This window comes from Pantherophis guttatus, chromosome 3 (assembly GCF_059756535.1).
Source record: "Pantherophis guttatus breed Tessera chromosome 3, ASM5975653v1, whole genome shotgun sequence".
Lineage (NCBI taxonomy): Eukaryota > Metazoa > Chordata > Lepidosauria > Squamata > Colubridae > Pantherophis > Pantherophis guttatus.
In genome coordinates, this window is record NC_142065.1 from 70153390 (window position 1) to 70166001 (window position 12612).

At 39.2% G+C, this 12612-nt stretch overlaps 1 protein-coding gene and 1 long non-coding RNA gene across 17 annotated transcripts in view; one reads left to right on the plus strand and one right to left on the minus strand.

Annotated features, from left to right (window-relative positions):
• Positions 1–556: 556 nt before the first annotated feature.
• Positions 557–1304, minus strand: LOC148114630 (uncharacterized). The gene is made up of 2 exons (XR_015733489.1): positions 1275–1304; positions 557–617 (listed from the first exon to the last, which is right to left on the minus strand). It is a non-coding gene; the product is annotated as an uncharacterized LOC148114630 (long non-coding RNA).
• Positions 1305–2494: 1190 nt separating this feature from the next.
• SGIP1 (SH3GL interacting endocytic adaptor 1) overlaps positions 2495–12612 on the plus strand; it is a 125053-nt gene continuing 114935 nt past the window's right edge. For all 16 annotated transcript variants that reach the window (XM_060689959.2, XM_060689961.2, XM_060689964.2 and 13 more), the window contains exon 1: positions 2495–2631. In XM_060689959.2, coding sequence (XP_060545942.1) covers positions 2622–2631 — 10 coding nt within the window. In that variant the 5' untranslated portion in view covers positions 2495–2621. The remainder of the gene's footprint in view (positions 2632–12612) is intronic.

Genomic DNA, 12612 nt, shown 5'->3' on the forward strand with positions numbered 1-12612 from the left:
TTCTGATGAGAGCTAAATAGTTTGAAATAGATCTATACTAGTTTCTCTTTATTTCTTTGTCAGTAAATATAAATTTAACACAAAATACATACATGCATATATATATATATATATATATATATATATATATATATATATATATATATATAAATATTGTGTGTGTGTCTGTATATATATATATATATATATCTTTTCTTTTCTTTTCGTAGGCCTTTATGTGTATTTCTCTTTAGCCAGGTTCTTCTTATGTAAACCAAGATTTTTATGCAGCCCTAGTTCAGTGAAATTACAATCCACTAGTTTCTAGGCTTTTTTCAGGCAGCCAGCAAGCACCAATGGGCTGCCTGAAAAAAGCTTAGAAAGCCTAGTGGATTGTGATTTCACTGAACTAGGGTTGCATAAAAATCTTGGTTTATGTAAGAAGAACTTGGCTAAAGAGAAATACATACATACATACATACATACATACATACATACATACATACATAGTTTTAGCGTATGCTATCCCAACTGAATATTTTACTGATTCTGACTTGTAAAATATAGGTTCAGCATCTACCAAAGTTTTTTATTTGGATTCTTCCTCTGTAAACTATCAAGATGCAACTGGGTTGAATCTAAAGATAAAGTACATATTTTTTTTTCAAATGGAGGTTGTACATCTGAAATTCTTTCTGAGTCATCAAAACTTGTCCTGAATGAGAATTTGCAAATTCAAATTCCATGCACCTGAATTTCCAAACCCAAATTAAATTATCTGCTTGCGATTTGTGCTAATTAAAAATATCTACAGATAAAGAGCAAAAATAATAATAATAATAAAAAGACCTCAAAGCCCTTGTGCAAGACGGGTCATTGGAAATATGTAGGATCCGGTTTGTCAGAATAGATCCTCTAGCAAAATGTATACAGTTAAACAAATGGAAAAAAAAGATATTTGTCTGTCAGCTTCACCAAGTTCTTCTAATCCTGGTGTCATCTGGAAGCTGTTTGCTTTTCCAAATCAGTAAGAGCATCTCAAACAAATTCTCAATGAACCAAATGTTAACTTCTTCTAGCCACTGCCCAGGCTAAGAGTGCTCCTGCCCTATGCAAAAATTTCCATAGAGGAAAAAAATAGCAGCGGTTAGAGAAATGCTATCGGGCTTGATTAAATATGGATGTCATGGAAAGGAGGTAAAAGAGAAACTGGAGATGCTTAGAAGTGGCTCTGCATCTCTCTCTTCCCCTCCCTAATTGAAAACAGTTTGGCTTGTCAGAAGGAAAACAATCACCTGTTTGTTGTTCCCTTGCATGTGCCAATTTTTCCAAATTAAAGGAGGCTGTAGTAGCTCTGTTGGTGTCTTTGCAGGATAAGAGCTGGGAGTCATAAAAAGCTCAGCTGGAAATCCCAGGTTTTTTTGTTTTTTTAAAAAAATATTTTTGAGTTGAGAATGAAGAGTGTGGTTGTTGGGTTGTTTTTTTTTTTTTTGTTTGTTCCTCTGCACTAGCATTGCAGGGAAACGTGTGTGTTTCGAAGGCTGCTGATGTGAAAATCCTTCTCCTGGGCCTTTTGTTTCCTTTTTCGTGACAATTCCCTGCCCTTTGGCACGGATGCACTAGGAGCGAAATTAATTTCAAGATTCCCGTGGAAGATGGCCTCGATGAAATTCCCTCTGCATCCTCCTCCTGGGGATAATTGGGATGTGACGTCATATGAATTGATTCTTCTCCTGAATGGTTGGGAAGGGGGAGAGAGATTGACAGGGAGGGGAGAGAGAGAGGGAGGGAAGGAGGGAGGGAGAGAGAGAGAGAGAGAAGCTCATCAGCCAATACATAAATGTGAAACCACATTAACAGCTCCTCTGTTACGAGAACCTGACATCTTGGCTTTCCCAAGCCTGATTATTGCATTGCAGCCTATAATTCTCAGGCTGGTTTTTTGCTACCTGGTTTTTTGTTTTTTTAATTTCCATTGATTCCATTGATTTCTTCCCCCCCACCCTCCACCTTCCTGGCAGGATCTGTTGATCAAACGTGCTGCTCCAGAAGCTGATAGAGATGGGAAACGCATCACGACAGAGAGATCCAGAGGGGCTGGGCATGCATGTTGAAAGCGAGGGAGGCAAAGAGGGGAAAAAATTGGTTCCTGTGTTCTCCAGGGGTATTGTGTCAGGAGATGCAAGCAAGGGACCATGTGACGAGCGAGAAAGCTGGAGGGATTGGTTGAGATGCTAGCAGCAAGTGTGTGAGCTAAGCTGGCTCCTTCCACCACCACCCCTCCCTCCCTTTCTCTGCTCTCTGCTCTCTCTCTCTCTCTTACGCGTTCTCTCTCTCTCTCAGCATCTTTCTGTGATTCTGTAGGTGATACAGTCACAGCAGCATCCATGGCCTGCCTTTTGCCTTAGCCCACTCTCCTTCTGTTTTGATTCCCCATATTTCTTCTCCTTTCCTCCTCCCTCCCTCCCTTCCTCCCTCCCTCCCTTCCTTTTTTTTTTTTCTTCCCCCTCTGACAGTTTCACCAGCGATGCATCTGAGATCCCGGCACTGAGAGTTTACATGAAGCATCTGCTCAACTGGAGTCATAATTTCCCGTATTTTTTTCAGCCTCTGTAGAAACTGAGGAATGCAATTCTGCCACCATGATGGAAGGTAGGTCCTTTGGCTGTTTTAGGCTCGGTGTTTCTGCTGCTGTTTCTCAGGGCAGCATTTGCAGGGCAGATAATGAGGATGCTGGAGGTGCTGTCATTTAGTCTCAGTTATGAGGATTGATTTTTTTTTTTTTTAAAAAGAGCCCAGTTTTGGATTATGACGATAGTTGTCTTTCTGGATACCCTTTGCGGTGATCAAATTGTCAGTTCTGTTGGTGCATCTGAGGAGCTGTAGTATTATTATTATTCATGGAGCTTTTTATTTGCAGGATGGAAAATAAAATCCAGTAGTCTATGGCCTGTAGAAATAGTCTCAGCCCAAGGAAAGAGAGAAGTAGTTGCCCCAAAAGACTGAGATGTTTTTGCTTTGGTCCGATCCCTCCCCCCCACCATCAAAATTGATGCTTGAGAGAATATTGTCATTTTAAAAAACAAGGGAAAGAGGAGATAGAATATCAAGTATCATTCTAAGCTGATGTTCTGCAATCTTTTCAGAGGAAAGATTTTATTTTATGTAATGGAATTCTTTATTTATTTATCCTTATTTCAAGGTATGCCCTTCAAATAACTGGTGGAAATTGGTTAAAGGAAGAGCCTTTTGATATCTATCTGCTTGTATGAGGTTTGTGGTCTGCAGCTTGCATGTTCAGCAGTTGTAGCCGTGGGTTATGGTGCTTATAGGCAGAAAGTACAAGAAGTCCAGGCAGCTTCCTTGGGCCTGCAGTAACAGGATAGGATGAGCCGGTTGGGCCTTCAGGCTTTAAAACCACCCAATGTGCCTATGATCTACTGCAGGCCCACCATATAGCCATCATGGAACATGGGCATTTGCTAGGTTAAGGTGATGGGTGAAAGTAGGACAGGAGGTAGGTTGCATTGCAGTAGCCAGGGCAATTTGACTAGGGACAACAGCAGATGGCAGCAAAGAAATAGAGACATCCATAACTCTCTGCTGTCATCTAGTGGTGGTCGGGATTTTTCACCTAGTTGTCTGGATTTTTTTTTCAGATTTAATCATTGCTTAGGGGCAAAACAACTTCCACTCCAAAGAGGGTGCCTAGGGCGACTGACTGCTGCCTGTCTTGTGGGCAGCTGGTGGACACCACCCCAGGAAGCAGAACAAAACCTCTCACTAGTTTAAGTGGCAACTAATTTGGGGGTGACAGAATTGCCCAACAGTTTACTAGAGTGAAATGGATGAGAGTTTACATAAAACATTGAAGTATATACATTTAAACATGTAGTAGAATGTAAGGCCGTCTGATTGGTTTCTGGAATGGAATTTAATGAAGATGAGGAGTATGTTTTGATTTCATATGTTCTTAAGTACCTCAAGTCCAGGCCAAAGAAAACATGTTATGGAGTTACGATAAAAATTCTGAAATGTAGATGGTGTACAGATCACAATGACAGATGGAGTGATGAGGTTTAAGAGTACTAAGTGCATAAATAGAGCAGTTAGTATATAAATAGAGTACTAAGTCTCTATTTCTTCTGGTCTCCATGCTGTAGATGATACTTTTGGCAAAAATTGACTGACATTTGCAAAGGCCTGCATCTCAAACCTGAAAATTGCACCTATGCTGCATATTCATTCCAGATTTGTCATTTCAACACTCCCCACCCCCCCACACACACTTCAAACCCTGTTTGAACATCTGCCTGGATGTTGCTTCCTTTAATCTAATCATGAAAATGCTACCTACAGCCTATTCTTAACCATGCCAAATCTTTTCACTGATCTTAATGAAATTAGATTACCATTTGACATTTTATAAACTCAGGAATTTCCAATAATGGAAATTGCCTATTTAAGGATTAAAATTCCTGAAATTGATCAGTATTTTCTATTATCGGATATATAGTCTGGAACTGAATGATTTGAATACATTTACATTCATTTCTTTAAATGATGTCTGTGTTTTAAATTTCTGACCTAACTTGCAAGATGAGTATAGATAATTGAAGCCAAGTTATGGGTTTTTTTCAGGAGGGATGAATAGGAGGAACTATTGATATTTTAATATATCTTATTAATAACTTTGGTTTCATTTTTCCTTTACAAATTACGTTTTTCATGACAGACATGAGTACCATATGTAATATTAGGATTAATTACCATTGTACTTAATTTAAAATATGTGAAATAACTACATACACAAATGATTTTTGTGCTATATACAGTGCATTCAGAAGGTATTCAGACCCCCTTCACTTTTGTCAATTTTGCTATGCTGCAGCCTGATTTTACAGTTGTTGAAATTCATTTTTTTCTCATTAATCTACACTCAGTATCCCATAATGACAAAGTGAAAACAGAATTTTATAAATGGCTGTAAATTTATTAAAAATAAAACACTGAAATAGCACATTGGCATAAGTATTCAGACCCTTCATTCAGTACTTTGTTGAAGCACCTTTGGCAGTAATTACAGCTGCGAATCTTTTGGGGTATGACACGGCAAGCTTTGCACACCTGGATTGGGGAATTTTCTGCCATTCTTCCTTGCAAATCCTCTCAAGCTCAGTCAGGTTGGATGGCGACCGTCGATGGACAGCCATCTACAGGTCTCTCTAGAGATGTTCAATAGGGTTCAAGTCAGGGCTCTGGCTACGCCACTCTAGGACATTCACAGAGTTGTCCCTAAGCCACTCCTGTCTTGTCTTGGTTGTGTGCTTAGGATCATTGTCATGTTGGAAAGTGAACCTGTGGCCCAGTCTGAGGTCCTGAGCACTGTAGAACAGGTTTTCATTGAGGATATCCCTGTACTTCGTTCCATTCAGCTTTCCCTCAACCCTGATCAATCTCCCAGTCCCTGCTGCTGAAAAACACCCCCACAGCATGATGTTGTTACCACCATGCTTCACTATTGGGATATTGGGCAGGTGATGAACAGTGCCTTGTTTCCTTCAGACATAATGTTTAGAATTGAAGCCAAATAGTTCAATCTTGGTTTCATCAGATCAGAGAATCTTGTTCCTCACTGTCTGAGAGTGCTTTTTTTGCAAAGTCCAAGTGGGCTTTCATGTGTTTTCCACTGAGGAGAGTTTTCCGTCTACCCACTCTGCCATAAAGCCCAGATCAGTGGAGGGCTTCAATGATGGTTGTCCTTCTGGAACTGTGTCCTATCTCCACACAGGATCTCTGCAGCTCAGTCAGGGTGACCATCAGGTTCTTGGTCACTTCTCTTACTAAGACCCTTACCCCTCTTGCCCGATTGCTCAGTTTGACTGGGCAACAAGCTCTTGGAAGAGTCTTGGTTGTGCCAAACTTCTTCCATTTGAGAATTATGGAGGCCACTATGCTCTTAGGAACCTTCAGTGCAGCAGAAATTTTATTGCAGCCTTCCCCAGATCTGTGCCTTGCAATAATCCTCTCTGAGCTGTGTAGGCAGATCCTTTGATCTCATGGCTTTTGCTCTTCTACAGTATGCATTGTTGGCTGTGAGGCCTTCTATAGAGAGGTGTGTGCCTTTCCAAATCATGTTCAATTAATTTAATTTACCACAGGTGGACTCCAGTGGTGGGTTGCTACCAGTTCTCCCAGATTTGGGCGAACTGGTAGCAGTGGCAGCAGGAGGCTCCACCCACCTGCCCGCACATCATTAAATACTCTCTGCGCATGTGCAGAAGTTTCTGCACGTGTGCAGAAGTGGCACACGTGTGCAGAAGTGGCACACGTGTGCAGAAGTGGCACACGCGTGAGCAAAGCAGTACATGCGAGTGAGCGAACCGGTAGCAAACGTAAGTGAAACCCACTCCTTGTGGACTCCAATTAAACATGTCAGCAATGTGTAAAACATGTTTTTACATGTGTAAGAATGTGTCAGCAATGATCAAGAGAAATGGGAGGCACCCGAGCTAAATTTCAAGTTGCAAAGGTTCTGAATAATGCCAATGTGATATTTTAGTTTTTTCATTTTTATAAATTTACAGACATTTCTAAAATTCTGTTTTCACTTTGTCATTATGGGGTACTGAGTGTAGGTTAATGAGAAAAGAATTAATTTCATCAACTGTAGAATCAGGCTGCAGCATAACAAAATTAACCAATATGAAGAGGGTCTGATTGCATTGTACTACAAAGTATCTACAGGTACATGAATTGATGTTATTGGAGATCAAAGAATGTTATATTTGCTGTGAAAAGGACATTTGTATATATGCTCTCATTAAGACAAGTTTGATCATTGGTTACCTGGCTTCTAATTAGCATAATGCTTTAGGGAGAACCAGAATATCAAAGAATTAAAAGGTAATATTACTATGCCATCTGATTGTGATTGACCAAGTTGAATTCTGTTAGAATATTGTTATGATTATTTTTTTAAGCTTAATCGTAATCTTCATTTTTCCAAGACTCTCAGGTGAGACTGAAGAACTGAAGTTCAGTATCTCAGAAAAACAGAGATTGGCTTTTCAAATTCCATACAAATAAGTCCTCAAATCAGAAGAGCCTTGAGAGTTATTTTATAATTTCTGTATTTTAAATAATATAAAGTATTTTGGGTGAAGTTAAAGTCATTTATGGACTTAATTTATGAAATCAATGGACAAATTAATGTGGCTTTTGCCCTGTTTATTTAATTGGCAATGGTATGTGCCAAAGTATGGATTTCAGAATAATTTTAAACATACAACAAAATAAGCCTGTGAAACTTATTGGCTCAAAATAACTTAAACATTTTAAGACTATTTAGCATTGTTATTAATCAATTTTCAAAGCTTTATTCTATCAAATTTATTGGAAAGGCAACATGATAGTTTTATAGTTAAGTGATACAATCCTTACCAGAAACATTTTAAACCTGTGTTGAACATACTGTTACAAGTACAATACTTTAAAAATAGTACATTATGGATCTTCATCAACGTAGACATTGGCCAACCAATGAATAGACTGAATGAACCTCCATTTTATTATGAAGCCTTCTATGTACTAGTGTCTCTTAAGAGATACCAAACTTCCTATTAATTGATGGAGAAGCAGACTGAAATATATTTCTCTTACTTTAACGTACCTGTTCTAATGCTAGAAGGAAATAAAATATTTTGAAGCATCTCTAGAAGAAAGAAGCAGGAGAAATTCAAGCCTAGGGAAGCCAGAACTAAGGGAAACAGGGAGATTTAAAAGAAAATACGCCATGGAAGAAAAATAATTAAAAGCATACCTGTATTCAGGAAAGCTGAAAATAAAACAACGAGTAAAATAATGAATTGGCCAGGACCCAAGTAAGATGAGATCACAGTGTTGAAAAAGAAATAATCTTGGTAATCCTGGTAATCCATTTTCATCCATTTGAGAAGACTTAAAGATCAAATAAAATACAGCAAAAGTGTGTCAGAGGATGATAATCAAGAAAAGTGGTTTGAAAGTAGATCAAAATATTGCCAAAAATGTTGGTGCATTTTTATGTAGTATTGCTGAAACGCAATGGAATCTGTAAAACTGATAGGTTGCAGGAGATTCTTTGAAATGGCTAGGCCAAGTCTATACTGCTGAAGCATTTTGGGGTTAATGTTTGGGCCAAACCTTTGTCTTGCTGAAGATTTGGGCACTATGACTGACCTGAAAAGCAGGAAATATATGTTATATATGTGAAATGTAGCTATTTGGAAGTAGTTTGACATAAAAGTGCTATCTGTGCAGCATATTCACATATGTATTCTGCATTAGACATTTGTTTTCTGCATATGGTAAGGATATTAACAGGATCTAGCCTTATAACGTAAGCTTCAACCACACCATCTGAACATTTTCTTTTATGGCACACAGACTGTGCTTTTATTTATTCATTTCAAATGTTTTTTTATGCTGTTTCATTCCTCTAATTCTAAATGGCAGGCAGCAGCAACATACCATGCCTAACATCATAGTAATTATCAGAATATGAGAATTAACATAAAAGCAATGTGTTTATACACAAGCGGCATAAATCATGTTGCAGCCATTAAAAATCATGTCACCTTCTACTAGTGCTTCCCAAACTTCTCATTACCCCAAACCAGGGGTGGGTTCTAAAATTTTTTACTACCGGTTCTGTGGGCGTGGCTTATTTTGTGGGCGTGGCTTGGAAGTCATGCGACTGGGTGGCCATGGCTATGTGTATAGGGACTACTCAGAGGGCTGAAAAAAGTCATTTCTGACAGGTCCTCGCACTTTTGACTGGTCCTCACACTTACGACTGGTCATCATTTATGCTCATTGTAGCATTCTTAACAACCGTGTCACTCATTTCACAATTGCTTTTCTTCACCATGGTGACAAGATAGGGCAAAAAACATAAAATGTGAGGACAGTCGTAAGTTCGAGGACTGGTCAAAAGTGCGAGGACCAGTCAAAAATAACTTTTTCAGCCCTCTCAGTAGTCCATATGCACAAAAGGATACAACAATAAAGAGGGATGAAGGAAGGAGAAGAGAGATGGAAGAAGGAAGGAGAGAGAGGGAAGGAGGAGAAGGAGAAAGGAAGAGGAAGTAGGTAGGAGAAGAAGAGGGGGAGGAAGAGAAAGTAAGAAGAAAGAAAGAAAGAAAGAGATGGTAGGTTTGAGGAGAAAGATTGCTGTACAATAAAAAAGATGAAAGGGAAGAAAGCCAACCCCAAACAAATATAAAGATATTAAGATAAAGAATGAATGGTTAAACTTTAAAGAATAAAAGAGAACAAATATGAATAAATAGCAATAATTAGAAACACACAAACGGGTAATTAACCTATGCTGAAGCTGAAAGGAGTTGTTTTTTCTTGCTGTTTGCTTGCAAGGAGGTAACTGCTGCGAAGCACAGGCCAAAGGGTGGGGGCCACCCTCCTTGCCACTTAGTGCCCCCCTGCCGCCCCCTTGCCTCTTACCACCCCCCACTTTGGGAACCACTGTCTTAACTACTTAACAACCGGTTCTACCGAAGTAGAATCCCACCACTGGGTCTACCCATTTATTTTTGCAGGCACCGGTCTACTCATTTGTTTTCTTTTAACACTGATCAGCTGTAGGGCAGCCCTTTGAAGCCCCGCAGCAAGAGTTTAAACAGTTTTTTTCCCTCTAGCCATCACCTGGGACTCAGGAGGCAACAATAGATTGGGAGTGGGGCCAAATAAAAGATAAGAATAATGCGGGTGGGGGTGGGGAGGGGCAAGGGGGAGAAAGAACTGGTTCGGTGACATCATATCGTCACCGCTACCAGCTCGGCCGAACTGGGCCGAACCGGGAGGAACCCACCACTGCCCCAAACCATTTATTAGAAGGTTCTTTTTACCCAATGTTAGGCAAAACACTTTAAGTCCATTTAAATGTCCCAGCTGTCATTTTTTAAAGCAGAGGTCTTCAAATTTGGCAGCTTTAAGACTTGTGGACTTCTGGGAGTAGAAGTCCACAAGTCTTAAAGCTGCCAAGTTTGAAGACCTCTGCTTTAAACAATGGCAGCTGGGACATTTTTTTTAAAAAAAATTGATTTATATGCCGCCCTTCTCTGGAGACTCAGGGCGGCTTACAATGCGTTTTAAAGCTATGCTGGCTGGAGAATTCTGGGAGTTGAAGTCCCCAAGTCTTAAAGCTGTCAAGTTTGAAGACCTCTGCTTTAAAGGCCTGTGGGTCATTATTTCCCTCTAAAAAGTACCTTTATCCAATTTTGGGTAATTTTCCAAGGTTTGGGAAGCACTGCCTTATGCAGTACAGGTAGTTTTGCCTTATGACCACAACTGATCCCAAAACTTTTGTTGATCAGCAAGGCAGTTGTTTAGTGGATTTTGATCCATTTTACGACCTTTCTTGCCAGAGTTGTTAAGCGAATCGCTGCGGTTCTTAAGTTAGCAACACGGTTGTTAAATGAATCCAGCTTCCCCATTGACTTTGCTTGTCAAAAGATCACAAAACAGGATCACAGGATCCCAAGACATTGCAACTGTCATAAATTCGTGTGAGTTGCCAATTTGATCCAAATTTTGTTCACGTGACCATGGGGATGTTGCAACAGTTGTAAAGTGTGAAAACTGGTCATAAGTCACCTTTTTCAGTGTTGTTGTAAAACTTCGAACAATCAGTAGATGAGTGGTTGTAAATGGAGAATTATCTTCAAAACAGCACATTTGCTCAGCTAGCTTGCCTAGTCTTACCTCTTTCTCCAAATGCAAATTGAATAAAATGAGTTTTTGGAAATTTCCTATAAATCAAAAGTGAAATTATGGTTCCTCTATCTGGTGGGAGAGTCTTCCATGGCAGGGGAGCTCCTGCAGGGAATCCATGTTTCTACGTCTCCTCCTTTCAGGCAGCAGAAGGCGTGTGGGGACTCTCAGCAAGCAAGAGAAGGCAGATTTTATTTGGAGCAAAGTGATCTTGGAGATGGCCAAGCCCCAGCAAGGAAGGGCTTTATGGGAGATCACCAATACCTCAAATTGCTCCTTCATGCGTTGATCTCAATATACATTTGTTCCTTATTTAGTAATAATATTTGGACAGTTTGATGTATTAAAGCAGTTTCTTTTGTGCCTTCTTCAGAATATTTCAGTACGTTCTTCCCCACACTATTCATTTTTCTTCTCCGTTCATGCATTCCGGGCCATTAAAAGCACTCATCCACTATGGGCTGCAGTTTGAATAGGTATCCCTCAGGGTTTAATTTCAAAGACATTTTATATCTCTGCAAATCTTTAGCTTTATCCCCCTAGTTTATTACTTGCCGTACTCTGAATACGTAACAAATAGCACTCCAAATTTAAACTCATCACAAGCAGAAGTGATTGGAAGCAAAAAAAAAAAAAAACTTCTTGCCAGCTAGAGATACTTCAGGGTAAGTGCTACAACTAAGAAGCACAGAGTGTTGTCAATGGGCAGCTTCACTGGTTACACATCAGCACACTGTCATTTTATGGATGAATTGAATGGGCTTATTTTCATTGTCACAGCTTGTCTCTTCATGGGCATTGTTTACCAGAACATTTTTTTCTAGGTCTCTGTTGCCTTTGCCTTCCTTCAGCTGCTTAAATGTATCGGCAGCCAACCATTTGTGTTCTTTTTATTGTTTGTTAAGATATTTTTGTTTGCTTCATCTTCAACAATGCCATGATTTCCAGCTCAGAGTTCTACAAGCCCTCTGCTCATCAGATATTAAATCTATTCTTTATTTTCACCACATAATATATGAAATATTCCTGAGATAATATCTTGTTGGTTAATCATTTGTTTTCTTTAGCTGAAGTTTGTGATCTGAGAAGAGGTCTTTTTTTTTTTTTTTAATTTGATTTATATGCCGCCCTTCTCCGGAGACTCAGGGCGGCTTACAAGGCGTTAAGCAATAGCCTTCATACTTTTGTATATTTATACAAAGTCAGCTTATTGCCCCCACAACTGGGTCCTCAATTTACCTACCTTAGAAAGGATGGAAGGCTGAGTCAACCTTGAGCCTTGGCGAGATTCGAACCCTGCAGTAATTGCAGGCAACTGGTCTTAATAACCAGCTTAATAACAGGGTGCCTTAAGCCCCTGTACTACCAAGGCTCTTGGCTTTTGTTTCCTGACCATCTTTGCTAAGAGAATATGTAGTCAGTTTGATTTTTGGAGTTGTTCATTTTGTAGTTCCACATATAAATTAAGTTCTAGGCTATTGGAAGAAGGCATTTCCTGTAAACATGAATTTGTCTCAGCAAAATTATATTAGTCTGTGTCCTGCTTTATTTTGTACATTTTTTTCTATTATTCCAGATACTGCTTTGCTTCAAACTTCTATAATTAGTATGCTTCCAGTGTGCGTTTGTGTTTGTGTGTTGTGAAAACAAAGTAATACAAATTGCCATAGAATTACTCAACTTCTGTTTCCTCTCTATATCTAGGAGAGAATAGCATCAGGTCATTCTACTATTAACCTTAAGGCTGTAATTAAATTTGTTTTTTTTTTCTGTTGCAGATTATTATAGCGAAGCAGTAAATAAATAAAATATATGTGATTTTCTGTTTATGAGAGAAGATATTCATATATTTATCTAAATCTA